This window comes from Silurus meridionalis, chromosome 29 (assembly GCF_014805685.1).
Source record: "Silurus meridionalis isolate SWU-2019-XX chromosome 29, ASM1480568v1, whole genome shotgun sequence".
Taxonomy (NCBI): Eukaryota; Metazoa; Chordata; class Actinopteri; order Siluriformes; family Siluridae; genus Silurus; species Silurus meridionalis.
The window spans coordinates 8,239,310-8,255,707 of NC_060912.1; the positions used below are offsets into that span (position 1 = coordinate 8,239,310).

The following is a 16,398-nucleotide window of genomic DNA, read 5'->3' on the forward strand; positions in this document are numbered from 1 at the left end:
TTGTTGCTAGGGGAAACTAAAGAAGGAGGAGCTGCACTAAGGGGCGGGGCTTGTATATAAATGAGTCAACCCGGAAGTAGCCGGAAAGGCACCGTGATACACACGGCGATGCCGAGTGAAAAACGGTAGAGAAAAAAAACCCAGAATGAACCGTCGGTGACTCTCGTGTTTACAAAACCAAAAACATAATCATGATGCTTTCAGGCTTCAAAATGTGGAAGTAACATGAGGACATTTTTTTTTTCATCCATCTGAACTGGACCGCGTTTGGAACAGAATGCGTGAAGAGGACGATCAAGCCGGGAGGAGACACGGATGGGGAATGATGATGATGAGATGTTGATGATGATGATCATGAAGGTGGTCACCACCACCACCAGCAGCAGCAGCAGCACCTTCACCACACTGGCGTTCTTCTGAATCCTGACAATGCGTGGTGAAGGAGGGACGTGGAAGAATCAGCTGTGACATTGATCTGCTTTATCTGGATACTACACACACACACACACACACACACACACACAAGAGGAAGCTATCCCTGCCTGCTTGTCTGCAGCCCTAAAATGAATAAAGGTGAGATCTATATACATATACCCATTATTATAATAATTATAATAATATTATTGTTTTTAAAAGCAATTATGACGCTTAATGAAGCTGATCTGTGAGTTGGTTTATGTAATTCTTCATCAAAGTCTAATAAACAGCCTCATCTTGTAGCCTGGTTATGGATCATGTAGTAAGTAGGCAAGAAAAAGTCTGTCTGTCTGTCTGTCTGTCTGTCTGGGCTTATAATTGTAAAATGTCCACTTTTTTGATGTAATATCATTAAGACAAAAAGGGTTTGCAGATGCATGTGGATTTCTGTCCATTAACAACAGCAACAACAACAAAAAAAACACCCCTTTAATGACTTCTATTGAATTACTAACACGTCAACATGCTTCCAAAATAAGCCCATGTGCCAGCCTTTACCTCCGTATCAGATCAGATCGTTTACGCCAGACCTGTTTGGCACATGAATTCCTCATCCTCGCATTTCCCTTTCAGTCTGAGGTCGGAGGTGTAGTTGGTGATTGTACATGCATGAGCTTTGACCTCAGAGGTGCTGAGTAGCCTACCAGACTCATCCACGTTTACATGAGAGAAAAATGTAGTGGGGTGAAAAAAAGTGGAGAGGGGGGGGTGAAAAGGGCTAACTTCCCTCCCCTTTCTTTCTTTCTTTCTTTCCTCCTCCCCTTCTGTGTCTTGCGCTCTCTCTCTCTTTCTCTCTCTCTCTCTCTCTCTCTTTCTCTCTCATGTCTGTCTCTGTCATCTGGTTCGTACTGATCTGCCTCTTCTTGAACAGAGACGTGGAGCGAAGTTTGATATACAGGTACATTGACTTCAACAGTACATGCTCTTTCTTTCTTTATCTTTCTTTCTTTTCCTTTTTTTCCCCTATCCGCATGCACCCTGGCCAGTGGGAACTTTTCAAATCAGAACTTCACATCAGGACGTCTTTTGGATGCTTTTGCCATAGTTTTCCCAGTCTAAGTTATTTTTTCCCACTAGAACTTTTGGTTATTAGTTTTTTTTTCCACTCTTTCCCTTCCTCAAAAACCATGTAAGGTCTACATGTGGTTTTAATTTCGAAAGTAGACCCAGGCTATGTTCGGTCATTGGCAGGAGGCGAGCGTTTCGGGGTTTTTTTGTCTGCTCAGTGGAAAAAACGGGACGAAATAAAATAGATGTGTTCTCTTAATGCAGACTATTAACATAGCTTCCTCGTTCTGTAATACCTGCTCACGCTTTAAACCACGATGGTTAAACGACGAATCTCACCACTTAATGAAGTGCGAGCAGTCTGTTTGACAGCGTTAAGAGTCTGGAGAATACAGAGAAGCCTCCACAGACCTCCTGTTTAAAAGGATCAAGTGGAGATTAGTTGCTCGGGTGCATCGTTGAGATTATTGGTGTTATTATTGTAACCGGTAATTAGTTCTCGTGTCCCTTGTTATTCGGTATGTAGAGTTTCTTGACGTGCACGTTCTAGTTTTTGTACGTTTCTGTGCAGGGGGGTTTGATGTTCGCTCATCAGTATCGCAGTGGATAGTGGAATGAATGCATGCTATCTGTCATCATCCTAAACAATATTTTAACATCTGTTCGGAAGATCGGGAATTATTTTAATCAAAATAGTGCAATGATGAACAAATTTTGGTGGAGGCAAATGAAATTTTATTGTATTAAACCAATTTTAGTTTTCAAAATTGTCAATTTTTCCACGTTTTTTTTCAAAAACGAATTTCAAAATGGTCCAGAGGTTTACAAAGTGTCCACATTCCTTTATAAAAAATTATTTTTATGTCGGACTTTCAAGTAAAAAAAAAAAACAACCAAAAAAAAACATTACCTCATATTTAAACGAATTGATAGTTTAACATAGTTGCTGTAAGATTCTCTCTCCTGATTGGTCAGATGCTTATTTCTTTTCTATAAATACTCAGACAGTAAAGCGCTCATTGTAATACGTTCTTGTTTCTATAGTAACAGCTCATTCGCACGAGTTATTTGAAGTAAGTTTTTGAAGGATTAAAAACATGTGGCAAAATCTTCTGTGAGGAAATGTTTATTTGTAGCGATTTCGAAAGGAGTCTCTGTAATTTGTGATCGAAGTATTTGTTCTTTCTTATCTTGAAAATTTGACTAAACAAAATAGGCTGATATTTATAGCTGCGATAACATAAGTGAGAACAGGAACTGATCTTTGAGGACATTTATTGAAGTTGATTATTAACAAAAAAAAAGAAAAGAAGCAGCTAATCCTGGGCACACCGGAGGAGTGTGAAACGAATAACACTTTGTGTTATACCACCGTGTCCTGGTTTATTCCATTTAACACTAGACTCCCCAAGACATTCTGTCTGAACTTCCTGTGTCATGTCGCCAGCTTCCTGGTATGAGATATCAGCTTCTAATCTAATTCTGTTGTTTTGAAATGAGATTTTTTTTTTCCAGGAAGTTTTCTTTGGGTGTAGAAAGCTGTGTGGATTTGACCTCCGTCAGCACAGCAGGGAAAGGGAGAGAGTGAGTGGGTAATGAGTAAGAGAGTGAGAGAGTGAGAGACTAGCCGACACTCCTGTGAGTATTGACTTTCCTGTGCAGACTCGTGGCTGACACGGGGGGATGAATGGACTTTGTAATTTTGAAATACTTCACAGCCTGAGCGCTGTCTGGCTTTTAAATGAGCAGTGGACAGTCATGGAAAGCAAACCACTCTGTCTGAGACTTAAATGCTATTTCCGTGAATGCTGGGCTTCCTAAAAAATGTATAACAGCTATCATCTGGATTTTTTAAGGCATAATTTTTACAACAATCTCATTTCAGTGTGCAATTATTAGATTACAAGAACACCACTACATGAGTAGTTTCTATTTCCCATCATTTAAATAGGATCTTTATGTTATTTGCATAAATTGCCTGCACAGATGAAAAAGTTTATGACCCCATAAATCCAAAGGATCATCAGATGAGACGTTTCTCTTGTTTGCAAAACGGGGGAGGGATTTCGCAAGCCCCTTTGACCGGGGCAGCGCTTAAATGGAATACACGCTCTGTTGTGTAAATAGTCTGGAATAACTCTTAACCAACACAATAATTATACACTATATGAACAAAATCCCATGGACCCCTGACTATAAGATTCCTGTCTTTTGAACCTTCACTATTGGAAAGATGTTCTACTAGATCTTTACATGAGGTTGTGGAGATTTGTGCTCTACAAGGCTGTTAGTAAAGTCAGGCACTGATGTGAGGTGAGAAGGCCTGAGGTTCAATTCATCATAAAGGTTTTTAGAGCTCTACAGGAGGAGATCTTTCACTCCAAATCATGTAGACCATATCTTTATGTTAAATTTTTTCCACACACTGGAACAGGTTTGGGTTTCCAAGTTCAAGTGAAGGAGAAGAATTAAAGCGACCACATCCAAAGATGTCCTATACATTTGTTTGCCTCCAACTTTGTGGTAACAGTTTGGGGAAGAACAACATATGGCTGGAAAAGTCAGGCGTCCCAATACTTTTGCTTGTATAGTGTAACTTTGCCCTCCACCCAAACTTTATCATACACTCCATCATACAGAGGGTCAGGAATGAAATGTACGATTAAACAAAAAATTTTTTGTTCAGTCATAGGTTTGTTCCTAATTCGGCTCTGGTACAGTCACATTCCAACCCTATCGTGCTGATCAGCGTGGGTGTGTTTAAGGCTACACCCCAATAGAAGGAGTTAATTTGATTCTCTTTCGTTTTAGAACCTTCTTGATCAGCAGATGCCGTTTGGATAGTTCATATATCTACAGCAGGACTGAAATGAGTGCAGGAAAAACTATGCGCTCATGCTAGTAGTGTATAACATATGAGAAAAATATGTTACATAATCCACGTATAGCTACTAATAAACACATACAAAATAGAAAAAGAATACATTTTGTTTATATATGAAAGTTGAATTAGTCTTCATGGAAGGAGTCTTCAGTGTCAACTGAAGATTTCTACCACACTGCCAACAATCACATCAATAAGATACGATGGTTAATTTTAAGATTTTTTTCAATCTAATTGTATAAATTGTACAAATATTTTACGTTTTTCGAGGCAGGCAAAGGTACCGCCGTATGCTCCTCCACTTGCGAACCAGCACTTGTCCACGGACCCTCTGCTACATACATATATACTGTATAGTTTATGGAGTACTGTACTGTAAATTGCACAGTTTTGCTAAATTATGTGCTGCAAATTGTTAAATTATTAATAAATGACAGTACTACACCATACTGATCACTATTCTTTAAGACTCCCGGGTGGGGTAGGCCACATCTCGATTTTTTAAGTTACGATGGTGTCATCGGAACGCATCTCCATTGTAAGACACTACCAGTATCTTAAACATAGTGAAGGTCGTCTAGTATTTAATCTATGATTACGTTAAAAATCAGCTAAAAAATATCATTAAACCAATTCCAAGCCATTTGTACAAGCCGTCTTGTCCACCCGCCAGTTAATTAAGCCGATATTTAAGCAATTATTTCAATAAAGAACCAAAATTTCTCAGCCAATAGAAAAACTAGAAGACTTAAAATGAGTAATTATTTGGCGAAGGAGGGGAATGATCTTAAATCTGTTTGATTGTAATGTTATACATGAATGTGTTCAAGAAATAGAAAATATACCAGATAGATAGAAAAGTGAGGATTTTCTGTCTATCGCTTCGTCTATTCTCTTCTGCTTAATATTGTTTTATGTGTAATATTTGGGGTAGTTTGCTGTAGTTTGCCTGTAGCCTCATTTAAGCATTTCATTGTGTCATTGTGTACATACAGCAATTAATCGTGAAACGTAACAAATATACGGTAACTGTAAAGTGTTTAAAAGTTTGACGCATTGTTCTTATTGGTTAATAGAAATCTGCCTGTGGTATAAGCGGAAAAAAACGCATGCTGTTATTAGAAAATACACAACTTCAGTTTGTTTACGTTAATTCCGCCTCATGGAGACGCAACACACCATTGATTTTTCCCATAAGCTCACACTCTGAAGTGTTTTAGTCCTCAGATAAGCCAGGCATCTTCAGTCACTGATATACACTATGATATATACACTAAGGTATGTAGTTTAGATGTTATCTATTGCTGCATCAAAACGTGAAACATTACAATGGGTGAACAGGGTGTGTCGCTTTGTTAACGCCTGAGAACACTGCTGATGTTTTTTTTTTTTCAAGACAAGATCCATGCTTCCTTTTTCTGCATAAAAACTGTGAGTCTGAAAGAAACGCTGAGAGAGAACTAGGTGCATCCTTGCCCTACTTACAGAAAAAAAAAAACAGGCTCCAGTTATATTTATTTATATACTATATTATATTTGAAATGCAGTATACCTTTGTGCTTTGAATTTGCTTAAAATATTTTTTTACTTAGAATTTTTTTCTTTTTTTCTTTAGGTTTTTTTTTTTTTTTAAATTTTTTTTTTTTTTTTTTTTTTTTGAAAGCACGGAGCTCAGCGATACTGGCAAAAATGGAAGTGTTCCAAGTTCTCCATGTGGAAAAAATGGTACAGAAAAGAAAAAAATTACGTTATATGTAATTTATCTGAAAAGTAATACAAAAAACAAGCAAGAAAAACAGAAGTCATTGTATGTAAAAAAAAAATTTTTTTAATTAAATCTGATAAAGGTGAAGGTCGTTAAAGACTGGAGATTGTTGGTTTTTTTTGTTGCTTGTTTTGTCTGTTTTTGAAGATACTGAACAGAGAACCAGTACGAGTTCAATATTTTCTAATTGGTGGAAATGGCATGAAGTCGTTTATAGTCAGTTGCAGGTCAATAAAAAATCTTACATGTAGTTAAAAAAATATTGCAGGATAAGTTTAGTTTAACCAACCAGATTAAAATAAATTTTAGTTGAATTTCTACCCTGCAGGTTCATCAATCACAGTCACACAGCACACTTACTTCGGGTTATTGAAGAAACAACTATAATTGTTCTACTTACAATTAAATCAAAGTAAAAAAATAAATTTTTAAATTCTGCATTAGTGTGGACGTATGTCATCTTATGAACAAAACAAAATGTTCTATTTGTTTGTATATGATCGTTAAAAATATATATATAGCGAGATGAATTTTGTGTAAATTGGTAGAAATACAGTACACTATCACATTTATAGTGAGTACATGTACTGTACAGTGTACAGTTCTGTTCTCTGCTTGTTTATTGGTTGAAGTGTCCTATGATGTCATAAAAGAGGCGGCGTTAACACCGCGTTCTTTACTTACTGTACTGTATTAACATTTTATAATTAATAATTATATATTTATTAATAAATGTTATTATTTTAATGTAAAACTCCATGAAAACAATTTCCTATAAGATTTTGGTATATGGTGCTCTCTGCGAGAGACCGGGAAAATAGGCGAAACAGATTAGTTATGTGGCAAATGCGATTCCGAGATAAAAAAGATTCAAACCGCGGTAAAGCGGGGGATTACTGTATATATTTTACAAATTTCTAATTATTTCACATAAATTCCTGTAAATTCCCATAAATTTATTGGAATATTTCCCAAATTTCCCCAGATAATGTTCCTATGGATATTTTTCGGAAATTCTCCCCCCTCTGTAATTCTACTCGTTGGTATAGCCCAATCACACTTTTATACTTTAGGAAGAAAGTGTCAAGGGTATCCAAGTGTTACCTGTTCTGGGTAGATTGCTGAGGAATCTTGTCTTAACTATTTACAAAACCATGGGTGGAAAACATGTTCTTTTGGTGACCTTCTGGTTTTGGACTTAATTGGTATTAATTGTTGACATTTTGTCTTGTCTAGCTTTTGCCTCCATCCGGTCTGTCCTTTGGTGCCACTGGGCCATGGTTCGTAAGAAAGGCTCCCTTATCTTATGCGGCGCGGTTCTGTTCGTCGCCTGGAATGCCTTGTTGCTTCTGTTCCTCTGGGGAAGGCCACCCATCGGTCGGCTCGGAGACGGAGGTGGGGCTGAACCGGGCGCCGGCGAAGAATGGCAAGCGGGGAAAGGGAAGCGAGGCGGAGCCAACAGCCTGGCGGGGGAAGTGATCCGATTGGCAGAAGAGGTGGAATCGGAATTGGAGACTCAAAAGAAACTCCTGAAACAGATACAGAGCCACAGGTCATTGTGGGAACAAAGTAAAGACTTTAGGAAAAAAGAGGCTGAGGACATAAAGGAGAAAAAAGACGAATCTAAGGAACCGCAGCCATTGCCCCAGTTACCCACGGTGGCAGGAAATGAAATGATTGAACAAAATAAGCAGGTTCCTGTTATCACAAACACTCCACCAGACACAAAGCAGGACAAGGAGTCAGACAGTGATAAACCGATGGACAAAAATAACGTAGACCTCACAAATCCTAGTCCTCAAACTGTCATTCCGATCTTGGTCATTGCTTGTGACAGGGTGACGGTGAAAAGAAGTTTGGACAAGCTGATACAGTACCGGCCTTCAGTCGAGCTCTATCCAATCATCGTGAGCCAGGACTGCGGTCACGCCGACACAGCCCGGGTTATCGGCTCATACGGCAGTCAGGTGACCCACATCAGCCAACCAGATCTCTCGAACATTCCCGTGCGGCCCGATCACAGAAAGTTCCAGGGTTACTATAAGATCGCCAGACATTACCGCTGGGCCCTGAATCAAGTGTTTCACACGTTCGGTTACTCAACCGTGGTCATCGTCGAGGACGACTTGGAGGTAAGAACACAGGATGTATTCAAACAGCTTCAAAGATTGTGATGTTCAGCAATTGAATGAATTTTCTTGTTATCAGCAAAACAATGTACAAATCGAACCACCAGAACAATAGCATTATCTGGATAGCTTTTTTCATTTTTTTTTTTCTTCATTTTCTTGATGAAAGAGACTGTCGGTGGATCCGCTTTCATCCGTTTCCCAAGTAGCTCTTGTGAAACTGTCTCAGCTCCAACTCACTCATTATAAAGTGAAATTCGCACCTGAGAAGCAAATAAGCATCTCGTCATTGAACTCGAGTTCTCAGAATGCCTCAAAGTAGCGCCAGCAAACCTTATTATCGAGGGAAACATGGAAACATTTCTTTGCCTGATGAATGCAATTCTGAACTGAGGAGCAAAAAAATAATAAATGGTGTTCTGAGGGTAATAATCAGTATTAGAGTATCACAAAAAATCTGTTGTTTGTCCTGCTATAATTAATGTTTATTATCAGCATGACAAACTGGATTACACAGTAATGCCCTGCCCACAGTGACTGTCATATGTAACACAATGACATAGTGTATAGTGTCTAGCTTTGACTCAAAAGCAGGAAAAATGCATTTGTTCTGTATAGAGGTTCAATATTTAAACCAAGACTAAATTCCCCCCAAAAAACATTTTTGGAATTACAGGCTAGTTTTGAGATTTGTGTCGCATCTGTAGCTGGAAAATTGGTGTTACAAATATATCCCAAAAAAGTATCTTTTAATTATTTAACAGATCAGTACACAAATATGTGTCCAAATGTTGGGTGCGAAAAGGGTTGTGTATCATTTGCAAGAATGCCAGGTGTGTATGGGTGGATGAAGGTGTGTGTGCAAATTTTTCTGTAGGTATTTGCCTTCTGATCAGACTTTGTTTTTCAAGGAAATTGACTCAAGACGTCTATGTATTCATTTGGCCTTAGACTTTGTTCTTTAAACACATTTGACTTAAGACCTGCCATTGTTACTGTAGGACTTCTGTATTTGACTTGAATTTGTTCATGGTGAGCACATTTAAAGATTTTATAGTCGAGCTGTTTAGTTCTTCATTTGTTTTTGTTTAGCGTTCGACTGAAGAACAATTTGTTAACGAATATGCAAATTTGTTAAGATATTCCACTTGAAAATCAGTACATCCTTTAATGCGCTAGAAACAAAACTCTAATGAATTTGTTTGGCGAGAAAGAAACCGAGCGTACGCACTTTACCGAGCCAAACTCTCTCACGCCGCAGTGAATCGAGGTTTTGTACTGTAACACAATCAAGCGTCTGCATAAGCACCAGCCTCGACACAAAAAGACTACTTTAGTCAAAGGTGTCACGAGTGTCTAGGAGTGTTATCGCTCTATCTATCACAAAAGACATGGATGTAATCCATCTTTGTAAAATCTGCTGACGGTTGGAAATCCTGTTCCCGCAGATTAGCACAGCGAATTGATCACTAGATTAAACTTTGAAACCTGAGCGGCTCTGCGCCATCGAGCTTCTCCGAGGCACAAATCGTTTCTGTTTCGAACCCAAATAGCGTTTTTAACAGAAACGAGTGAGATATCTTGTCTTTGTTCCTTTTGTAGGTGGCGGCAGACTTTTTCGAGTATTTCCGTGCCCTTTATCCGATCCTGCTCTCCGACCCGACGCTGTGGTGCATCTCGGCCTGGAACGATAACGGCCGCGACGGCTTGGTGGACCCTGGCAAGCCTGACCTCTTATACCGGACAGATTTCTTTCCAGGACTGGGATGGATGCTGATGAAGGAGGTGTGGGCGGAGCTGGAACCCAAGTGGCCCAAAGCATTCTGGGACGACTGGATGCGTCACCCAGAGCAAAGGAAAGAGCGTTCCTGCATCCGGCCCGAGATCTCCAGGACTATGACGTTTGGCCGCAAAGGAGTCAGTTTGGGTCAGTTTTTCGACCAGTACCTGCGCTACATCAAACTCAACACTGAATTTGTGCCTTTCACTAAACGGGATTTGTCTTATTTGGTCAGAGAACACTACGATAAAGACTTCGATAAAGAAGTGTACAGTGCTCCTTTGGTGAAAGTGGAAGAACTGCAGCCAGGTGGCAGTTTGCAGGGTTTAGGACCGTTCAGGGTGCAATATTCTAGCAGAGACAGTTTCAAAGTGTTAGCCCGGAACCTGGGCGTGATGGACGACTTAAAATCTGGCGTCCCGCGGGCTGGTTACAGGGGCGTGGTCAGCTTTGTCTCCCGTGGACGAAGGATTTATCTGGCGCCCCCAGAAGGCTGGACAAAATATGATACGAGTTGGAGCTGAAGGGTTTAATATTGAACATAGACACACAATTGGAACCATGCAAAAGGAGAGCCATGCAAGAGGAGACGAGTTCCTCTTAAACCAAAGAAAACAGGCATGGTCAAGACGGGACTGCACGATCAAAATGCGAGAGACATTTGATAAAAAAGAAAAGGCACCGTTGCTCAGTTCTGATGATTCGACCTGGAAGTCACACTAGCAAGCGACAAAAAAAATCTCTCACGCCACCGCTTCTATTCTCACCCATGATTTTTGCACTGACTGATTTGCTGAACTACTGTCATAAAACGTAAACGTCTTTTCGTTTTCTTTCCTACATTTCCACAACAAATTCTATCGAAAGGGAATTAAATAAGGGTCCAAACCGACGGCTAACGTGAGATACCATTTCGAGTTTCCAGAAGCGACTCATTTGCGTTTGTTGCATCGGCACACCACGAATTTGCATAGAATTGGGAATGTCAAACTCAAACATGGCTCCGTGTCACTCGACTTGCAAAGAAAATTGGAATTTGCCTGTGACTTTGTCGCTTGCTGGTGTAGTCCATATGTTTAGGGTTAAACACCCTGATTGTACTGGGAACACAAAAAAAATGCACATACACAGAAAAGTGAAAAGTGTTTTATTTTCCATGCCAGTGAAGGTTTGTTATGATCACTATAAAATTCTATATAAATGTTTTCTGAGTGCCCATCCTTCCATTTTACTCAGCAATTCATGATCTTGTTCTAATGAAGTTTCTGACTGATAAAATCGAGTTATAATCGTTTAACTTGACTGATGTGTTCAAACAAAATCGGGTCGTTTCTTTTTCCAGTACCTTTTAAAGGAGCAGTACTTTGGGAGACCCTACTTGAAGCACCAAAACATTGAAGTACTCGAATGCAACTTTTCGTTCTCGCTCATTTGAGAACTTTCACTAGTCAAAGATGTCCAAAGTTTTTGGGTTTGTTGCCAAAAAAAACTGAACTTTCTGTAAATCCTGTGGCGAACGTGAATCCGAGTAAACCGGACGAGAGGAGGAATCGCATCCGATTTCAAATGCGCTGTATTTGTGGGAAAGTTTGATATGTTCCAATGTCTGTATGACAAAGTATAAAACCACTGCCTGATGTGTTGTTTATAGATTTAATACATTGATAATAAATGACTATTTTGATAGGTCTGTATGCACGAAAACCTTTTTTCTTCATCGTGTTACGTGGAATTTATTCACGTGCACGAAATTCATGTGTCAAGCGCGATACAACCGGTTTGGTGTGTGTTGTGTTAGCTTTTAAGAGAAACCAGATCCATCTTTGAGACTCCAGGGAAAAAAATACAGTAAAATGACTCATTTACGACAGAGTCTGTGTGGGTTTATTCCGGGTTCTCTGGTTTCCTCCCACCTCAGAAATCAAACTTTTTTTTTTTTTTTGTTGGTTACTTTTTCCTCGGACTCAGTTTTGTCTTTTGTCCTTGTAGTTGTGTGAATTTCCAAGACTTTTTGCAAACTAAACCCCCTCAGAGTTCAAAGCTTCAGTTCAGTTTCGATGGAAAAATGTTTATAGCGGCCACTAGTGGAGGGTAACTGTAGTTTTACTTTGTTACTATATTTAAGTATTGGGGGCGCATCGGATCACGGTTCATCCATAAACATCACGTCTCATGGTTCAGGCATCCACGTGACTGGCAGAATCATTTTAATTTTTCATATTTTAATGCGTAATATCTTAGTTTAATATTTATTATAATGAAATATTAAATAAGGTACCCCGCAGTTTTCGCACAATTTTCACATGTCCATAATTACAGAAATGGTCTGATATGCAGGAGAACAATGAATTGTGTCTGTAATGTAGCTCGGTGCTCAGGGCTATGGGTTACTGATCAGAAGGTCAAGCTGCCAGTGTTGGGCCCTTGAGCAAGGCCCTTAACCCTGTGTGCTCCAGGGCCGCTGTATCATGGCTGACTCTGCACACGTCCTAACAAGCTAGGATATGTGAAGGAAGGACTTTACTGTGCTTTATATGTATATAAAAAACAGGTTCTTCATCATTGAGCATTTAAAAGCTCTTGCATGGAGGAGTTGGCGTTGGATCTATAACAATCTCAGATGTTAATTTATGAGTTGCTCAGGAACTGAGTTCCACAACTCCAACTGACTGTATAAGACTGTAGAGAGGACATTACTCATAATCACACACTCTGGTGCTCATGATATTTCTCACCCTCCAGTGTAATGTTTTTTTAATGATTTATAAATGTATCTTGGTGTGAGGACGGGTTTCCCTTTTGAGTCTGGTTCTTTTCTAAGTTTCTTTCTCATACTATTTAAGGGAGTTTTCCTTCCCATAGTCACGACCAGGCTGCTCACTGGGGATAAATACGCAATTATTGACTCGTATTTAAAATTTTGTCTTTCATTCTGCAAAGCTGCTTTAAGACAATGACAAAAACTTGGACTCACATATATCATAGCTCAGATCAGTAATGTAATTGAACTTTTTATAACGTAAAGTCTTTTCGAAAGTAAATATTTTTTGTACTTTTGCACAAGTAGAAATGTAAAAGGATGGATTTTACTTTTACTGTAGTCATATTGAAGCTTTGATATGTACTTTTACTCAAGGAATTGGTGTACAACATCAGCCTTAAGATGAAAATATCAGGCACAGATGAAAAAGAGTAGAAAAAAGACTTATTTATAGAAAAGTTGCCTTTCCCTTTGCTGTTTTTCTTGGGAATTTTACCAGTTTCACTATTAGGTTATCAAATACAGAAATATTACCAAAGTCGTATGAGGCCGTACATTATAACATTTTATCTTTCATGTTTTTTGTGGTCAAGACTTAATTTTTTCGTGATCTAAACATAAACGTTGTCTCCTCCTGATCCGTACTTAATATTTCTCTGTATTCAGCATAAGAGCATGTTCTAGAGGCAGCATCATGGCATTGTCGATCTCATTCGCTTTTACTTTGATCAGGGACTCAAACCAGAGACAAAGTCCATATTTGTTGTGGGAAATGAGTATCTTTGATAGAGTATGTGTCGGCGTATGATATCTCTATGATAAACACCAGAAATGTTCACGAGGCGTGAGATTTTCTTGCGATACGATTACATACGATCGTGGGAAATCGAGTTTTTACGCTGGGATCGGGAGAAAATGTCACGATAACGAGAAAACAACTTCTGAAAGAAAAATATTATAATGCATGGCCTCTCAGGACTTCTGTAGTGTACACACATTTTAACACTGTGGATCTAATTATAAAAATTCCTCTTTTCTGCTGTATGTTTGGACCGCTGTACTTTACGCATTCTAATTTGGAACAGTGGCATTTGTTTTAAGGACGAGCCTATATATATATATATATATATATATATATATATATATATATATATATATATATATATATATATATATATATATAAAAGGAGCACAGAAAAAAAAATTATGCTGCATGAAAATTATAAAGCTGGAATCTCACACTTTATCTTCTAGAGTCTTGCAATCTCAGCAGCTTGTTCCTAATACACTATATTGCCAAAAGTATTGGGTCACCTGACCTTTCCTGCTGTATGCGGTTCTTTTTAAACTGTTACCACAAATCTGGTTCTCTATTGTACAGGACGTCTTTAGATGGTGCTATAATAAAATTTGCATTCACTTGAACTTGGAAACCCAAACCTGTTCCAGCATGGCAAAGTGAACTCCTTGAAAATCTGGTTTACATGCTTTGAGAGGAAGATCTTGCTGCTATAGAGCTCTGATCTCATCCCTACTGAAAACTTTGGGATGAATTGGAACGCCGACTGCACCCTAGGTCTCCTCACCTACATCAGTACCTGCCTTTCATAACACCCTTATGGCTGATGAACACAAATGTCTATAAACACACTCCAAAATCTAGTGGAACATCTTTCCAGAAGAGTGGGAAATCACATACCGTAGTTATGACCAGGTGTCCCAATACTTTTGGAAATATAGTGTAGCTCAATTCTAATGTAGGACTTTGCTTAAAACATGTTTTAAAAGGCAAGTGTTTGTGGCTTGTTTTCAACAAACCCCACTTTTAACACACACACACACACACACACTTTATCCTGGACTATTTGTTCTTTCAGTGATTTTCATTTTCACTTCTCTGTCATCCTGTTGACTTCCTGTTCTAATGTTCCACGCTACTGTCACTTCCGTGCTCGCTTCCTGTTATCTAAGTCACGCACGAAGTTTAAATGGAAAAAATAAAAATAAAAAAGCTGGCAGGTCAGAATCAGTCAGAGTAGATGGACTTCCCCTTCCATGTCACTCTGACTTAAGTAAAAGTACATTATATGAACTAAGGTATTGGGACGCCTGACTTTTCCAGCCATATGTGCTTCTTCCCCAAACCTTCACTTGAACTGGGGGATCCAAACCTGTTCCAGCATGACAATACCCCCTGTGTACGAAGCCAACTGCAGAAAAATATGCTTTACATTGAGTTAGAATGGAAGCTCTTGATCTGACCTCAACCCTATTGAAAACCTTTGTGATGAATGTCAACGCTGACTGCACCCCAGGCCTCCTCACCTCACCTCCATCAGTACCTGACTTTACTAACACCATTGTAGCTTGAATGAGCACAAATCTCAACAAGCACACTCCAAAATGTAGTGGAACATCTCCCCAGAAGAGTGGAGGTGATTATAAGAGCAAATGGGGACTAAATGTGGAATGGGATGCTTAAAAAAGTACATGCGTATCTTATGGTCAGGTGTCCACAAATTTTTGTCCATATAGTGTAAATCCACCCCAGTAATAATTCTCTTGAGTAAAGGTCTTAGGAGTGAAGAGCGAAAGGAACTATTGGAGTAATTTATTTTTTATGTCCAAAAATTCATCCAAATGTTCTATATATTTGACAATATTTGCTTTTTTGAGTTGAGCGCTAAAGCCACCTTCCAATAACAAAATTATATTTAAAAAGCTATAAATACACAAGTTTAAATTAATGCTGTCACAATTAACGTGTTAATAGTTTGTTAACGCAAATTTATTACCACGCAATTTACATTTCTGTTTGAACATTTTTTAATTACAAATCTAAATAAATATATGAGGCGAAATTTAAACCTTCACCACAACAGACTTCTTTTCTTTACTCAGGTATAAAAAAAACTCACCAGACAATTGTTTTACTGATACGCCAAGTCTCAAATCAGCACCAAAATCCTCCATGATGCACAGATCTGGCAATTAAAACCGTCCGTGTGGAAACATAGCAAAGGTTCTGTTTGGTGTCCTGATGATTTGCGTAATTTGAAGCACCATAATAAACATTTACATGAATATTTTGTCTCCGTGCTCTATTTTGAGTTTGGTTTCACTAATAATTAACACATTTGCATAAAGCATCTATGTTTGTCCATGTACATGTTGATTAAAGTATTAAAAACTTACAAACTAAAATATTTTATCGCGATTAATCCCACGATTGGCGCGAGCTAACTAGCGATTAATCGCGATTAAATATTTTAGTTGATTGACAGCCCTCGTTTAAATACAAGTGAATTTTGTTCTATAATTCTTACATTTTGTAAAGCTGCTTTGAGACCATGTCCATTATGAAAACCGCTAAAGAAATAAACTTGAATTTAATTAAAAAATACTGTAAGCTGGAGGTACGTCCCAAAGAGGTGGGAATCGTTTTTTGTTCTTTTCTTTTCTTTTTTCTCTTTCTGCCATCTTCTACTTATTATCTCACAGGTGCTGAATCCACTAATGATAGTTTTGCAGGAGCTCTATTGCAGCACCAATCAGTGCCATCATTTTCCCAAGGTAGGTGGAGTTTCGCTTTTA

At 38.6% G+C, this 16,398-nt stretch overlaps 2 protein-coding genes and 1 long non-coding RNA gene across 4 annotated transcripts in view; 2 read left to right on the plus strand and 1 right to left on the minus strand.

Moving 5' to 3' along the window:
• The first annotated feature begins 91 nt into the window (after positions 1 to 91).
• Positions 92 to 11,729, plus strand: mgat1b (alpha-1,3-mannosyl-glycoprotein 2-beta-N-acetylglucosaminyltransferase b). 2 transcript variants are annotated; one of them, XM_046843978.1, is made up of 3 exons: positions 92 to 573; positions 7,371 to 8,266; positions 9,866 to 11,729. In XM_046843978.1, the coding sequence occupies exons 1-3, from the start codon at positions 564 to 566 to the stop codon at positions 10,565 to 10,567; spliced, it is 1,608 nt and encodes a 535-aa protein (XP_046699934.1). In that variant the 5' UTR covers positions 92 to 563; the 3' UTR covers positions 10,568 to 11,729. The 2 variants fall into 2 exon arrangements, with proteins under 2 accessions (XP_046699934.1, XP_046699935.1); XM_046843979.1 differs by lacking the exon at positions 92 to 573 and adding an exon at positions 1,260 to 1,375.
• The window catches only part of ddx39b (DEAD (Asp-Glu-Ala-Asp) box polypeptide 39B), a 22,455-nt gene continuing 13,588 nt past the window's right edge, over positions 7,532 to 16,398 (minus strand). Inside the window, exon 12 of the transcript XR_006924952.1 lies at positions 7,532 to 7,663. The gene's annotated coding sequence lies outside the window, so the exon portion shown is untranslated. The remainder of the gene's footprint in view (positions 7,664 to 16,398) is intronic.
• The window catches only part of LOC124381973, a 1,204-nt gene continuing 758 nt past the window's right edge, over positions 15,953 to 16,398 (plus strand). Inside the window, exon 1 of the long non-coding RNA XR_006924953.1 lies at positions 15,953 to 16,377. This is a non-coding gene — a long non-coding RNA (uncharacterized LOC124381973). The remainder of the gene's footprint in view (positions 16,378 to 16,398) is intronic.

Coding starts and splice junctions, on each gene's coding strand:
- mgat1b (XM_046843978.1), top strand. Junction 8,267..9,865: donor TCGTCGAGGACGACTTGGAG/GTAAGAACACAG, acceptor TTCCTTTTGTAG/GTGGCGGCAGACTTTTTCGA.